Source organism: Rhinichthys klamathensis, unplaced genomic scaffold (assembly GCF_029890125.1).
Source record: "Rhinichthys klamathensis goyatoka isolate OS25496 unplaced genomic scaffold, OSU_Roscu_1.1 h1tg000310l_1, whole genome shotgun sequence".
Classification (NCBI taxonomy): domain Eukaryota; kingdom Metazoa; phylum Chordata; class Actinopteri; order Cypriniformes; family Leuciscidae; genus Rhinichthys; species Rhinichthys klamathensis.
This window is the reverse complement of record NW_026606828.1, coordinates 1,117,137-1,132,509: the sequence shown is the minus strand read 5'-3', so window position 1 is coordinate 1,132,509 and position 15,373 is coordinate 1,117,137. Positions and strand designations below refer to the sequence as shown.

The 15,373-nt window shown below is 38.9% G+C and overlaps 2 protein-coding genes and 1 long non-coding RNA gene across 3 annotated transcripts in view; 1 reads left to right on the top strand and 2 right to left on the bottom strand.

Annotated features, from left to right (window-relative positions):
• The first annotated feature begins 878 nt into the window (after positions 1–878).
• On the top strand, positions 879–4,877 carry rad52 (RAD52 homolog, DNA repair protein). The gene is made up of 11 exons (XM_056271041.1): positions 879–1,282; positions 1,426–1,527; positions 1,643–1,736; positions 1,876–1,943; positions 2,022–2,140; positions 2,802–2,877; positions 2,979–3,256; positions 3,337–3,521; positions 3,638–3,715; positions 4,163–4,408; positions 4,703–4,877. The coding sequence occupies exons 1-11, from the start codon at positions 1,217–1,219 to the stop codon at positions 4,771–4,773; spliced, it is 1,383 nt and encodes a 460-aa protein (XP_056127016.1). The 5' UTR covers positions 879–1,216; the 3' UTR covers positions 4,774–4,877.
• On the bottom strand, positions 1,772–3,483 carry LOC130104480 (uncharacterized). Its single transcript, XR_008809500.1, has 3 exons — positions 3,359–3,483; positions 2,948–3,228; positions 1,772–2,087 (listed from the first exon to the last, which is right to left on the bottom strand). It is a non-coding gene; the product is annotated as an uncharacterized LOC130104480 (long non-coding RNA).
• Positions 4,878–6,191: 1,314 nt separating the features above from the next.
• wnk1a (WNK lysine deficient protein kinase 1a) overlaps positions 6,192–15,373 on the bottom strand; it is a 32,554-nt gene continuing 23,372 nt past the window's right edge. Inside the window, exons 10-24 of the mRNA XM_056270994.1 lie at positions 14,811–14,879; positions 14,566–14,688; positions 13,024–13,103; positions 12,791–12,935; positions 12,454–12,570; positions 11,913–12,026; positions 11,765–11,819; positions 11,538–11,678; positions 10,710–11,449; positions 10,056–10,157; positions 9,532–9,968; positions 9,135–9,325; positions 8,939–9,043; positions 8,692–8,843; positions 6,192–7,673 (exon numbers count right to left, since the gene is read on the bottom strand). Coding sequence (XP_056126969.1) covers positions 7,395–7,673; positions 8,692–8,843; positions 8,939–9,043; positions 9,135–9,325; positions 9,532–9,968; positions 10,056–10,157; positions 10,710–11,449; positions 11,538–11,678; positions 11,765–11,819; positions 11,913–12,026; positions 12,454–12,570; positions 12,791–12,935; positions 13,024–13,103; positions 14,566–14,688; positions 14,811–14,879 — 2,850 coding nt within the window. The 3' untranslated portion in view covers positions 6,192–7,394. The remainder of the gene's footprint in view (positions 7,674–8,691; positions 8,844–8,938; positions 9,044–9,134; positions 9,326–9,531; positions 9,969–10,055; positions 10,158–10,709; positions 11,450–11,537; positions 11,679–11,764; positions 11,820–11,912; positions 12,027–12,453; positions 12,571–12,790; positions 12,936–13,023; positions 13,104–14,565; positions 14,689–14,810; positions 14,880–15,373) is intronic.

The window sequence follows — 15,373 nt, the reverse complement described above, 5'->3', positions numbered from 1 at the left end:
TTCTGGCAGAAAGGGCTACTGGAAAGTGAACAAATCCTTTTGGTGACCGAATTTAAAGATGCAATGAAATAGAAGTAGCGACAGATCTTTTTTTTCTGTATTGTGATATATCTGAGTGAAACAGATTATCCAAAAAAATAAAATAAAAGAAATGTTGGTAGGGACAAGGTTGTATACATCGGCTATTGATTTTATTCACAATAAATTCTATAAAATGCATTTAGAAAATAGATTTTAAAAGATGCTAGACACTATGAATCCAAATCTCCATTACCATTTATATAGTGGGCAGTAACCATTAGACTGGATTTCAAATAAATGGCCGTTTTTTATTTATTTTGCTGTTATTTAGATTTTTTGTCTATGGTAATATTTATTTTCATTTTGTGATGTGAACGCAGAGAACACAATAATCCTTTATCTGTGACAAATAGCAGGATATTTAAAACACAAAAAGGGGATTCTTAACTCTACATTCTTTTCTTTTTCTTTTTTTTAAAGGTTTACTGAAGTGCCTTGAAATGCGCAGCCCCTCCCCTTTAATAGCGTAACCAATAGCGTTTCGTTTATATCACAGCTCGGCCTGAGGTTGACCTCGGTAAAGCCGCAGTTTCCTTCTAATCTCTAAACATTTCTCCTCCTAATCTCCTCTATAGCCTACCACTTTAAAAGATAGCATTCTGTGTAGAATTCAAATGGGTCCGATACATTTATGCGAATTTTGTCATTGTTTTGGAGTACACTAGCTTATAGATAACAGTAAAGCTAACATAATTCTTAATTCTAAAATTTTGATTTCATGGGGACTTTACCTCGACTACATTCACTGAATTTCTCCCATGATTTCTCGCCGTCTTTATGACGTGTTACGCACGTGCGTATGGGCGGGGCGGCGTAAACGTGGTTGTGGCGCTGCGGCGGGAATTTTCAAACGCTCAACCAAGACCAGAGGATTCTACCGTTCGGCGTCCGGTTTTTACATTAGAACGTTCCCGTAGAAACATTGACTGAACGCTTACCAGTTCAATGTGTCGCCTCGTCGACAGAAAGTGGGGTAGATAGACGGTAGCGCACTATGGGCGTTCACTAGCGCGTAATGTTGTTTCAGACTTCCTGTTGTTACAGTTTAGCGACCTCCACTCACATTATACATATTCAACATCGTTTAAAAGAGAATATTGACGGATTTTGAGACTTAGCGATAAAAAAAACACACATGGATCACTGCAGTGGGAGGCAAGAGGAGAGGAAACCTCATACAACCAGCACATGTTTTGGTCAGGTGTGTGTTTTTTAGGGGATAGTTTTTAACACTTTGTTATGGTCATGTTGACATAATGTGAAGAGCTACAGAAAGCACACTTTATAATGTATAATAATAATTCCGGAGTTTAGAATGCAGTTGTAACTTGATGTTTGTTGTAGTATGCATACACTGCAGAGGAGTACCAGGCAGTCCAGAATGCTCTGCGGCAGAAACTCGGACCTGAATATATCAGCTCCAGACAGGCTGGAGGAGGACAAAAGGTCACAATTAATGTGCTTCTTGTACACTTAGCAATATTTAGCCTTGCATATTTAATATATAGTTGAGTTATCTGGCTGTTTTCCAGATTATTTTACATTTGCCTTGGTTTTGCAGGTGTGCTATATCGAAGGTCACAAAGTTATAAGCCTTGCCAATGAAATGTTTGGATATAATGGATGGTCACACTCAATATCTCAGCAGAATGTCGGTAAGGACACCATCACTTTTGCACTGATGTGTTTTGTCATCAAGACAGGCACAGATTCTCAAACATTCCCATTTATGCTGCATTTAAATCAGGTTGATACTTGTTTTTGAAAGGGGGTGTGGTCAATCTTGTGTTACAGATTTTGTAGACCTTATCAATGGGAAATTTTATGTTGGAGTCAGTGCCTTTGTGAAGGTCCAATTGAAGGTAAGCACTCTGACGGGATACACGCAGCATTGTGAGGAGCATACATGTACCATTCTGTTTCCTCTATCTTTTCCATAGGATGGCTCGTTCCATGAGGATGTAGGTTATGGGGTGAGCGAAGGCCTCAAATCCAAAGCTCTGTCACTGGAAAAAGCGAGAAAAGAAGCCGTCACAGATGGATTGAAACGAGCACTCAAGTAATTATTTACATATACCTCTACATATACTTGATTCTGAGTAGTCATTTGTGGCATTCTGTGGTCAATATTTTGAATAAAAATAGTACTTTTATTTAGCAAGGATGTATTAAAAATTGATCAAAAGTGACAGTAAAGGCATTTATAATATAAAACATTCCCATTTCAAATAAATGCTGTTTTTTTGAACTTTCTATTCATTAGAGAATCCTGAAAAAATGTATCACGGTTTTCACAAAAACATTAAGCGGCACAACTGTTTTCAACATTAATAATAATAAATGTTTCTTGATAATCAAATCAGCATTTTATAATGATTTCTGAAGGATCACGTGACACTGAAGACTGGAGTAATATTGCTGTCATTTTTGCTTTGGCATCAAAGGAATAAATTACATCTTTAAGTATATATTTATATATATATCTAGCCTGGTAAAATGATTTGAACTCATAGTTTCATGTCCATAAATGTATTTATTTGATAAGAAGCCATATAATAAGTAGGAGAATATCTTTTAATAGGTGATATAAAACCCCTTCCACTTCACAACAGGCTCCTGATCACCTTGTCCAGATTTATTATTATTATATAATGTACGGGCTGATTGTCCGGTACACCTTACACAATTTTAATTGAATTGTAATTTTATTTTACAATAAGGTGTTTTGGAAACGCGCTTGGAAACTGTATTCTGAATAAGGAGTATCTCATAGCCATCAATAAAATACCAAAGCAGGTAAGAGGTCATCTTAAACATTTGGGCCAAATTTGTGACTCATTTCAATGTATTTTCTTAATGTATGTACCTGAAATACATTGTATTTCCTGTCATCGCAGCCACCTCCTCCTTTAGACCCGGACAAAACCAAACGCTGTGATGGCGAGCCGTCCGTAGAGAAGGCCAGGTTCGACAGCCTGGCCCGAGCCAACAGCAGGGAATTTATCAAACCGGCGGAACCAGCCAACATCCCTTTTGAGCGAATGGGAAGTCGCCCTGTACGAGGAGGGCATGAGAGCGGCACCGGATCCAGGACTTCATTGACAAACACGACAGCACATTCTGGCAACACATCAGCTCACCAGGACTCTGAAAACAGGCCCAGCAATATCTCAAGGTGAATTTATTTGGTGCTAACTTCGACTACAGCACTAGCCAGCTGCGCTTGTGATAAATCTGCTACTCTCATGTTGTTAGGTCAGCAGCTGACATGGCTGACCTGTCCTCGTCTGATCCTCCACTGGACTCCAAGCAGCAGAGGAAGCTGAGACAGCAGCAGCTGCAGCTAAAGTTCAGACAGGAAATGGAGGCGAAGAAGTTGCTACAGGAACCGAAAACCGAGCCATCAAACGCTTGCACGGAAACGCTGCAGTCTGAGCAAGGTGCGATGGAAAATTTAAGGGTTCATGTTTTAGCCATGAGTATAAAAGATTTAAGCCTTTCGCCTGCAGGAGTGTCAGGTGTGTAGCGTTGTCCATCAGTGGGTTTATCGTTTTAGGACAGGCTGTAGGTCCTGTTAACCACAGTACACCAAACGGACACCTGGTGACCACTAAACAGGAGGAGCATCTGGCTGGTAAGGAATATTTTTGAGAAAAGTGCCAGTGGTAACACCACTTTATTTAATAAAGATTTTTCAACATTTTCAGATAATATTGACATTATTGCTGTTTCACTGGTCTGAAATTAATTGATTTATTCTTACAACCTGTTTTTATGTGTATTAAAAATATTTAGCTGACTTTATTTTAGGAAGGGGTCATTTGCAAGAGATTCACACTATTTGAAAACCCTGCTTTGAAGTAATATTAAACGCACACAAAAAATTAAAAACATTTTTAAAGCTTAAAAACTACCAGTCCTCCATTTTGACTCAAAGCGTGGTCAGTATATCCATTTAAAAAAAAAAATGTTTTAAGGGGCTTAAAATGACACAATTACAGAACTTTCATTTTAGGTTTTAATACAGGAACAAGGTTGTTAGATTATGAGGTAAAATATATAAAAATGTCTCACTTCTCAGATGACCCAGAATTATGGAACTTCACTCTGGATGGCATTGATATTCTCGAAGATCCTGCAGCAGGATCCACAGAACCTCCTCGTCCCACCACGCCGAGCCAGCACAAGATGATGACACGCAGCAGGACCCCGCAGAGAGCCCAGTACTTGAGACCACCAGCTCGACCTCAGGGGCATGTCGTTCCTCAAGGCCAGGGAGGATGTGGCCAATTCAGATCCTCTGAGATGAGAACTACAGCAGGAGCAGGTACAATCTGACTCATGTTCACTTAATAAATACATGCTCATTGACGACAGACTTTGTAAGAAGGCAAGTATATGCATGCCCAGTTCTGGTTTTTGCCTCTTTACTCATGCAAACATCACACGTCCCCATTAATATAAATAGCCAGGAACTTAACACTCTCAGAGCTGGCAGCGTGTGGCCCACAATTCTAGAACCAGCCTGTGCTTGTTGACTTTGCCTGTTCATTAAGAGAAAATTACTTTAGCTTCTTTTAATCATGGACCTGTGGTAATGATGTTGTAATTGTTAATGAAGGTGGACAACAGAGCCCATACAGACACGGCCAGATGATGAAGAAACGAAAACTGGAGACGCAATGTATTTAACTATTTATTTTCTTTTAGAAAATCTTGTTTTTATCTAGATTAGTTTTTTTTTTTTTTTACTAATTTGTGAATATGAAAAGCTAATAAATGTTTGTTACGTGGTCTGTTTTTGACTGATAAACCTAATTTGTAATAAATAAAAACAATTTTAAACTGATTTTTGGAGATTAAGTTTGTGGAAAGGATTGAAACCGTATTCCCAGGTTATTTTACTATGTAACGAATTAACTATGAAATATTAATAATCAATAATAACTGGTTATAATTGATGAATATTTGGATCAGTTAATATAATTAATTTAATGTAGTAAAATTCATATTACAATCAACCCACCTGTTCGTCCCGTGAACACTCAGCGTTAATTGTTTATCAATTCTAAGAAATATTCATTTCCGGGCAGCAGTGAAGGCCTGAGGAAGAGAGGACTAAAAGGAGGAAGGGCTTGTGGGCAGGTCACACCTTCCGGGGTTGCCTCAACCACTAAGAAAGGGGGAATTTCCAAGTGGGAGTTTCCTCTGTTGGTAGGATTTATGACCCTTTGTTTTAAGCGTGCTCCTTTGCATTGCAGCTGGATTGGTTGCTGATGAAGAAACTATGAAAGATAAAAAGTACCAATTTATAGAGACCAAACATGGAATAGGTGACCACCGATTCTATTGTAAAATACACAGCATCAACAAAATAATAATATTAAAAAACATAACAAAAGACAGTAAATCATTCGCAAAATGTTCTTCATGTTCATTTATAGATCAGTTTGTCTATAATTAATGCAGCAAAATCTGTATTAAAGGCTGTTTCTGTCTTGAACATGTGACCACATTTTTAACAGCAATAAAACCAACTTATCTTATCGTGGTCATGGTAACTAAGACCTTCTTGCCCTTTTGGGGGGCGTTAAGTGATGCGAGTTTAAAATATTATTTGTTAACTATAACAAATACTTGTGTCTGATTTGTCTCAGTTGTTACAACTATTAGTAGCTGACAACAGGGAATAACTAAACTTCTGGGAAACACCTTGTTTAAAAAAAAAAAAAAAAAAAAAAAAAAAGCACAATGTAGTAGGAGGAGGAAAAAGTCCAAAATGTTTTATTAAGCATTTGAATATATATACATTTTTTTTTTTACAAGACTGATACATAAAACCATAGATATTCACCAAAAGGACCCTGGATGAAACGAATTGACAGAAAACTTCAGCAGCAGCAATTTTTGAACCCACAAATTTAATGCGGTTTTCATTTGTGAGATGTGGATTGTGAAAACATGCAGTTTTCAGAATTTCAGTTATGTGACAGGAGTGTGTGATTATGATTAGTGGCATTTCCTCAGTTTCACTGTCTCTAAACGTGGTTCTGGTCAATTACAGAGTATTTGGATCTGTGCAGTTAAGTATCAAAAGTAACAAATAACCCTCCCCACTCGGTTAAACCTTAAACGGCGCGTATTCTGCATTGCAGTAACATTTACCTTCTCTAGAGAAGTCAAGCGGATCATTTCAGAGATGACAGGATGTCATTTCCGCAAACGATTGGCACTCAATTTGTGGTATAGAAAAAATGTTGGGTTGGGGCTGGTATACTGTAGTTTAATACTGTACTTCTGTTGCTGCAGTCAAATGCACTATGTTAAATCTTTTCTCAAAGTTGGTCACCAAAAAGTTGATTTGCCCAAAATCAAGTATTTCATTGACCACATTTGCATGGGCTATGACGTTTGAATGACTTTTTAAAGACGGGAAGACATAATCCCGTGGTTTAAGGCTAGCTTCTTTCAAAATGAAAGCAATATGTGATTGGATGAAGAAATATGCTTTCATTAATATGCATACAGGATGCTCACCCTCTCAAGGACCATCTATATCCAAACTAAGACATCTATCCACATACATACAAAAAAGGGTGTGGGCAGGGAGTAGTGGTGACTGTCTATATAAGATACACTGTATTATTGTAAGTTCACCATAAATGATATATATATAAAAAAGGTCACGAATGAACAATGCTATGAAATACGTGCAAGTACGAAGAGCTATAAAACCCTACTTTTACCTCCCTCAATTGCACATCCTCTTCCTTTGATTTCAAACTCCAACTTAAGTAAATGAAAACCGAAGACTGTCTCAAATGCAGTTACATCTAACTACCTTCTTTATCCATCTTCCAACATTCTAGACTCATTTCTAGGATACGTACAGTCGGCACCCATTGAGACTTGTGTTGGTGGTGTAGTCTTTCATCCATTCACTTACATGTCAGCATCTCTTCTGCAGGCAAACTGCAACACCATCACTATATCTCATTGGTCACACTGCCTGACTTGATTACAATAAGGATGGTATCCATATACCATAAGGCTATATATATGATGTTTAAGACAACTTAACCCAGTTTAACCCTTTCTGTGCCCTTTTATCAAATGTACACATTCATCTATCAGTAGGTTAAACAGCAGGTTAGGTCAAATTTGAATAACCCGAGTCACATTATATGGACCTTGAAGTCTTTCCAATGTAAACTGTCAGATAAAACATGTCCACTTAAAGGAGTAGGCCCAATAATCTCAACCCCATGAGGCACAGCTTATCTCTTCATTGTACCAACCCATCAATAGCCGTTTCAGCTCGCCTGAGTGGTACGTAGATTGGTTGACCCGCAGCTGTTTCCAGATTGGTGAGCTCCTGAGGGAACGAGGAAGCCCGGTTGTAGTCCTGCAGGGGGAGCAGTGGAAGACAGCGGGGCCCACTGAGGCATGCTGTAGGTGGGACAGGTGTAGCCAAACGGCTGATTGCTCATACACAGTGAACCCTTCCGTCCAGTTGTGGGGTTGACGTTGGCCGGCATGTGACCACCCATGGAACAAAGCTGACCTGGTGCAGAGAATTTACGTGGCAACATCTGAGGAGGAAGACAGTTTATTTATTATAAAACATAGTTTTGATCTTGATTGGTCAATACAGCATGCTAAAATGCACGATATGATGTAAAACACCTGCTCATCTAGCTATTCATAGTTATGTCACATGACTGGCACAGAGACCTGGAGGGCAAAACATCCACAGAACGGTTTCAGGCAATATTAAGATCATCATCAAAAAGAGGTGAGCAAATGCAACTTGTGGGCACTTGTGATCCATATACAGCACCTGCTGCAGTATTTCAATCACCAAAGACGACGGAACATTCTAAAATGCTTAATGTGAAAAACAGATAAAGTGCCTTTATGTATTAAAATGGTGATATTAATAGATCAAACTCAGAATGCACCTTATTGATGATGCATACTATATACAGGCGAGCAGATGAGCCCAGAATATGAATGCAATGCGCTAAATGAGTAAGTGTTTTATTTATAATGGTGTTCTATGGAAAAATGCTTAGCGGGAAACTGCACATTGCTTTTGTGTTCTGGGTTCATCTGCTTGCCAGTACATAGTATGCATCACCAATAAGGTGTATATTGAATTTGGTCTTTATATATCACGGTCTTACTACATTAATACAAACCTTATTAAAAAGGTGGGCGTTTCTATTGGGGTGTGACGTTACATGAAAATTGTGTATATACTATTAAAGCCCAAAATAGGTGACTAATCTAAATGCCTCTGATTGGCCACTGCATTTATAAGCTCAACAGAAATGTGTGATTGGTTATAATGCTCAACGCTGCAAACACGTGTAAAAAGAAATCTGATGCAACATGAGCAGATCTTTGTAATTCTGCAATCGACACTTTTCATTGATTTTCACATTTCACTTTAATTGTGACAGCTGTGGTAATTTATTTTAATTGTACAGGGAAATTTTTCTTGAATTTGGGGCATTGGCATTTTTGACCCTGTTAGCTGTACATGTATCCTATCTTGTGAACATTCTTCGATAATCTATATCAAAACTTTTTGGAGTCTTTCTTGACCTGTGGCATCATGTTCTTGGCATCCCTGGCCCAGTTATCAACCAACTGATGGAGGTCATCGGTGAATGTGCCCTTGCGTGGCAGATTAGTAGCTGGGGCTTGGTCCTGGTCATGACTCTGTCCGTTCTCTTCTCTTACTGGACTCGTGGTCCCTACAAGTTACAATCAATATTCACCGATTAGAAGAACTTGAGCATTTTGATAAAAAAAAAAACATTAATTCTCCAACTAAAATGCTGAGTCATACCTTGCACTTGAACATTTGAGCTTGGTGCGGTTTCAGAAGTTGAAGTCTTCCCAGTGGCAGACTGATTGACTGAATTGTGACCACTTTGTACAGCTTGCTTGTTCCCTGGACAAAACCAAACAGCAGTTTAAGCCATTTGTTCACAAGGCCCTGAGCAGGATGTTACAGTTGGATGTAAACCACTAAGCTCTGATACCTTGAAAAGAACCGGTGCCACTACCACTTCTTGACCGATTCCCCTTGCCCTTAGTGGGTCTCCGCCTTCCTGACGCAATGGCCACGGTGGGAGGGACCACCACAGAGGGCGGCGTTTTGCCCAGACGTGTAAAGAGTTCCTCGATTTCCTTTTTTTGTTTATTCTGTAATGCCTGGATCTCAACCATATGTCTGCAAAAAGAAATAAAAGGGATCACAAATTGATAACTAATTGCTTTTGTTGATGAGGATGACGAATTGTTTTTATTCCTTTTTTGTAATTTGCTTTGGATAAAATCCTCTGCTAAATGCATAAATGTATATAAAATCGAGACACATGATTATCTTTACAGAGTCAAACATGAACAATTGAGGTCACAAAAAAAAGATCAAGGTACCTCTCCCTGAGCTTGTTTATCTCTCCTTTAAGGCCCTCATCTTCTGGTTCAGAATCATTGTCACTGCTGAGGTAGTGATTGGTGATGGACATGCTAGAAGCGTTCATTTTAGGCTCTTTAGCGATGTCCGGTCCCTCAGTAGAGCTTATGAAGAAGGTCTTTCCTTCTGCTGGGGTCACTGAGAAGCGGCCCACGTTGATGTCAGTGCTGGAGGTCACCTGAAAGCGGCCAACTGTAGTGATAGACGAGACAGGTTCAGGGCTGACCCTAGGAGGGGTCTGAGATTTATGAACTGTGTTTTCAGGGCTAGAAAGAGATGATGGTGATGAGGAGGAGGATGACGATGATGTTGTTGAAGAAGGGGTGATGGAGGAAGATGAGACTACTACTGCTGGATCTGGAGCACTGCCTGGGTCTTGATCACTGGCCACAGAAACCTGAAATGTAGACCGAGGATGTGCATGAACTTGCCGTTTAAATCTTTCAGGCATTAAAATATGAACCTGAGAAGTCTATAAGGCTACCTGAAATCGGCCAAGTTTGAAAGCTTTTTCGAGTTGTGATGTCACTAGCTCTTTCTCCTCAGTGCTTGTCTGTCCATCTGGTTGATTTACAGCTGTGGAGGTCTTTAAAAGAGAATGCAAAAAAGTGTAATAATGCTATAACAATGTATTAATGGGTCAATGACAAATAAGAGTGTCTACAGTAAAAGCATAAGCAAAAAAAAAAAAATGTAGTTTGAAATTAATGTGTCAAGTTTTAGAAATGTAGTCTTTGTATTCTCATGACGAAGAAAGTAAAAAGCAATTTTTTTTTTCTTACACTTTAAATAAAGAAACATGTCAGTGTACACGGTCCAATCTTTGTTTATATATATATATATATATATATATAGAACTGTACACAATTCCTGTGAAAATCCCACCCAGGCTAAAATATAAACGCTTATAATAGGCGTACCATTGTAAATCAGGGCAAGACATGACACGTTTTGGAAGAAGGATTTATGTATTGACTTATTTTTTACATTTTGTTCATTTAAAAAAAAGAAAATATATCTTTTTCACTAATATTTCATTTGTAATAGTTTTAGTAAAAAATAACATGAATTGAATTTATGTTTAAGCGTCATGTCATCCAAATACCAATATAGACGCTCAATTAGCAACTTTCCCCACCTGTGGCCTTTGTGGTGACGGATCTGCAGATGAAGTCTGGGCATGGCTTGTAGGTGTCCCAACGGAGGCAAAAGCACCGGGTGCAAAGTTCCCACTGGAACTGAGAGACAAACTGGGAGGCGTTACACTGGAGACCAAGCCAGGAGTGATGGTGTTGGGTGGGGAGGATGTAGATGGCTCTCCAGATCCATCAGGTTGAGTGGAGGAGCTCTGAGAGGAGTCCTTGAAAAGGGAACGCAGCTTCTGGTCTAAAGCATGAATGTCTTCAATTCCAGGTGGCTTCCCCTGTACATCACTCTCACCATCTGTCCCAGTTGGTTGTGTCACGGGGATAGAAGAGGGGCAGACTTGCACCTGCTGAATGGTAGCTTGAGTTTGATCCAAGCCACTGCTCTCAGCCTGCTGACCCACAATGTTTTGAGGAGTCTGGAAAGGGGTAGGACTTGACAGCCGACGTGGTTCTGGTGATTCAGTTGGAGCTGGGGAAGGGGATGTCCTTCCTGTACTGGTTTGCTGATTGGTGGTAGATGGTGTAGGAATGATTTCTTTAGTGGTGACTGTTATCAGATTTGCAGTGGCTGCAGGTACAGGGCTCTGGTATAATGACTGGGAAGTAGGAGGAATACAGATCTCTGGGTTAAGACCTCCAGGTGTGGCTGGTACCACAGAAATCTGTGTTGAACCAGGGGCAAAGTTGGCTTGTTCCTGCTGAACACTGCTGGCTGATGTGGGATCAGATGCTGGAAATGAGAAATGCATGGATAAAATCAGTCTGAATATTTTGTAATATGTTTAAGTAATCTTTTTATGCAGATGTGTAAATCAGACCTGGTGCGGAGTCTTCAAATGATGTGCTTGCTGAAGGAGGTCCAAACATAGGTTCCCGAAGTCTTGCTTCAGGCACTGGACTAACTATGAAGCGCCGGCCTGCTGAATGTACAACCTGTGCTGCTACGCTAGGTGGCACACCTGTTAAATGTGAAATATAAAAAATGATACAGGATGCAAGACTGGGCCAGAAAAAATGTAAAAACATAACTATAAAGAACACTTACCAGGCACACTGGATGTTGAGATTTCAGGTACTTGCTGGGCCGAATTATTGATCACCTGAAGTGACAAGTGTTATGAGGAGAATTTCATTTGTAGTCCACAAATTATTTCTCAAATGTATTCTTATGGTCTGAAAATCATAGTAAATACCTGAGTTTGGCTGTTTTTCAGAGCTTTTCCTTTCTGATCTGCAATCTGAATGACCTCTCGAACCTGGTCTATGAAGGAATCCCGCTCGCTCTCCAAGATAAAATCACTATTGACCTGATACAAAACGAAGAGAAGTTACATACAACTTAGGAGAACTATCCTACACCACTATTAGGGGTGGAAAAAATTATTTTACAAACTAATTAATTTTTAAATCATAGTTTCTTTCTGCAGCAGAAGGTATGTCCAACTCAGGGGTGTTTTCTAATCAGTAGTTATAATCCCTTTTTAAATTTCACAGACTTCACCTTCCACAGGCAATTCACACAAAGTTTTTTTTTTCTTTGCGTTTCACTGTGCTCGTTTTCCACAGTGAACATGCAATAGATGGACATCTTTGACCGTTGTGTTCGCGTCCTGGTGTCTCACGCATGATTACACATTTGTAAGATGCCATGTCATGTTAAAATAAGTTTTAAAACATTTTCAATCCAATCCACTATACTGAAAAAGGGTGAGTGTAAGAGAGAGAAAGGTTTACCATAATTTCAGCAATTTCTACAGGATTATCTCCATCCAAATCAAACTTGAATGTGACCATCTTTCTGTTGTGGGTTTCCAGCTGACATTCAGCGACTCTGTCACCAATATTAGAAATCTACAAAAACAAACAGATCAATATTTCAATGAAATTAATTATTTCATAAACTTATACATTTTTTAGCTTGTAGTCACACATTGTTATTATAGTAAATACATAAATAGATATATATATATATATATATATATATATATATATATATATATATATATATATATATATATATATATATATATACCAATATTAAAAACAAATATTAGATTTGGGCGTAACTTACATTCAGCAAATTGAGCTTGCCCTTAGCAATCTTTTCGTGGCGTGAGCGGCTGCGTACAGAACGACGTTGGGCTCGTTTCATAGAGCGACCCTCGTGCCTGCCCTCGTTCCCATCGCTCAGACCAGATGCAGCATCGGAATGGCCACTGAGGGAACCAAAAACATCATTGGTTCAACTTCTCTCTAATGGAGGGTCAACATTAATACACATGAATTATTAAAAAGATGTTTCACCTTTCCGTGGAGGCTGGAACCAGAGATGTTTGAGGTTGTGTCTGCTCTACTGGCTGCGGTTGGGACACACTCAGTGGTACCTGTAATAGAGAATCAAATTAGAATTTTAGAATCCAAGTGACTTTTAATCATAATCACCTATAACAAACAATCACATGGAGAAGGTGGTCTTCATCCAGACAAAAAGGCTTGTTGTAAATTGTTGGTTTGTGGTGACTCAAGCCTACAAGGCTTTGGGGAGAGAGGGTGAGGTAACAGGAAGTTATACTGTTCAGAGAGTTTTTCAATGGTTGGTGCCAATATCTAGAGAAGACGTTGGCCAGTGGCCTTTATAATGTCTGCATACACACACACAACAATTTATTGACAGTAAATGGGACATACACTAGCATTTCAAAAGTTTGGGGTCAATAAGATTTTTTGAATACTTTTATTCAGCAATAATGCATTAAATTGATAAAAAGTGAAAGTAATGACATGCGTAATGCTACAAAAGATTTGTGTTTCAAATAAATTATGTTCTTTTAAACTTTCTACAAGGAATCCTAAAAAAAAAAAAAAAAAAAAAATCCACAAATAAGCAGCTCAACCTTTTCCTACGGAGCCCCTAAAGGGACCTTTGCAAAAAAAGACTTCCACATGCTCTCGAGAAACGTATCTTGTGCGCATGAGAATAGTTTCTCGTGAGCAAGTGAAAGTCTGTTTATTTTTTATTTTTGCAAAGGTCCCTTTAGGGGCTCCGTAGTTTCCTACATTAATAAGAAGAAATATTTCTTGAGCACTAAATCATCATATCAGAATGATTTCTGAAGGATCATATGACACATTTTTTTAATGTATTTTTAATTTAAAAAAAAAATAGTCTTGGTGAGCATAAGAGACTTCTTTCAGAAATGTTTTAAAAAAAAATTACCAACCCCAAATTTTTATATACTATTTATTTTGTATACTAAATTACTGACATTTTCTTTTCACAACATTTCCTCAAAATTCACTGAAAGCCGAGCTTGTTTCAAAATCTACCAACATACTTGAATAAAAAAAAAAATGTTTTTTTTTAGCATTTGAAATAATTTGTAAAAAATATTGTGTAAAAGAAGTGTAAATATAATATTTAGCTATTTTGAGTACCATTACAATTTTTTTAATACACGTTACATTTTTTTAATATACACAAACGCATTATATTAGCCCTCAGCATTGTGAATATTGTTGTCAGAACTAAAAACCCACATCGGCAAACTGCTAATTCACACACCAGTGTTAGGCACAGCTAGTACCTGACAAGCCTGATATAGAAAATAGAGTTGTTCAGCATTTGGAGGTGGTGAGAAAACAGGAGGACTGAGTTGACATGCCCATATCTGACAAACATGTAAGAGCAGCCAGCATGCAAGAAAGAGATGGAGAAGTAAAGAACAGTAGTATTAATGCATGAACTGCCAATAAGCTGGATGTTGTGCATAAAGTACAGTACCAAGCAACATGCAGGCCAATGGAAAATGTAATATCAGCCACCAGAGGGCATTATTCATGCTGTACCTGTAAGACTTGAGGCCCCTGCAGTGACTGAGGGGGAGCGCTGCCATCCTGAGGTGGCTGATGGTACTGCAGGGGGACGGCAGGCTGAACAGCAGGGGGCAGAGAGGCTGCCTGTCCCATCATCTGAGAGGGAAGTTCATGTATACATTAAAAGGGCTTTTATAACTCTGGTTTATGTTTAACAAACAACAGATCCATAGAGCAAGATGTTTTTGTCATTATGTTATTGATCAAGTGAAGTGTACCTGGGGTGTGGCCGCAGTTCCAGTCTGGGGGACGGGGACTGGGGACAAAGTACTGCTCAACTGCTGCGACTGATGTAGAGAAGCAATTTAGAAATTTAGCAATTAAGACATAATATCAAAGAATACAGTGTTTTGTTTTCAGACGAACAACAAGCTCTGTTCGAAAACCACGACATTTAAAAGACCCCCTGTGGTGAAAATTAAGTTTTTAAATGTTGTTTATATGTCTATAAACGGCAGTGAACCAAAAACGCGGTTTGAAATCGACCTTGTTCTCAACGTCACAAATATGTTGTAACTAATCCAGTCAACGTGTGGGGGGCGCCGGGAACAATCGCGCCCGGGCTCAGACTGCAACAAACGAGCCCAGTGTGAAAGCACCCTAAGAGAAACCAGGTTATCCCGGTATATTTTTCTGTTGAGAAAAGTCGGGTACATTTGGCAATATAGTGGGTGAATTATGTATATGATGTACATTACAATGTTATGATGAACTATATGCCTCTCTCTACTGACGTTCTAAGGGCCTGCTCACATATCGCGTCTTTTGCGCGCTCAAGTTC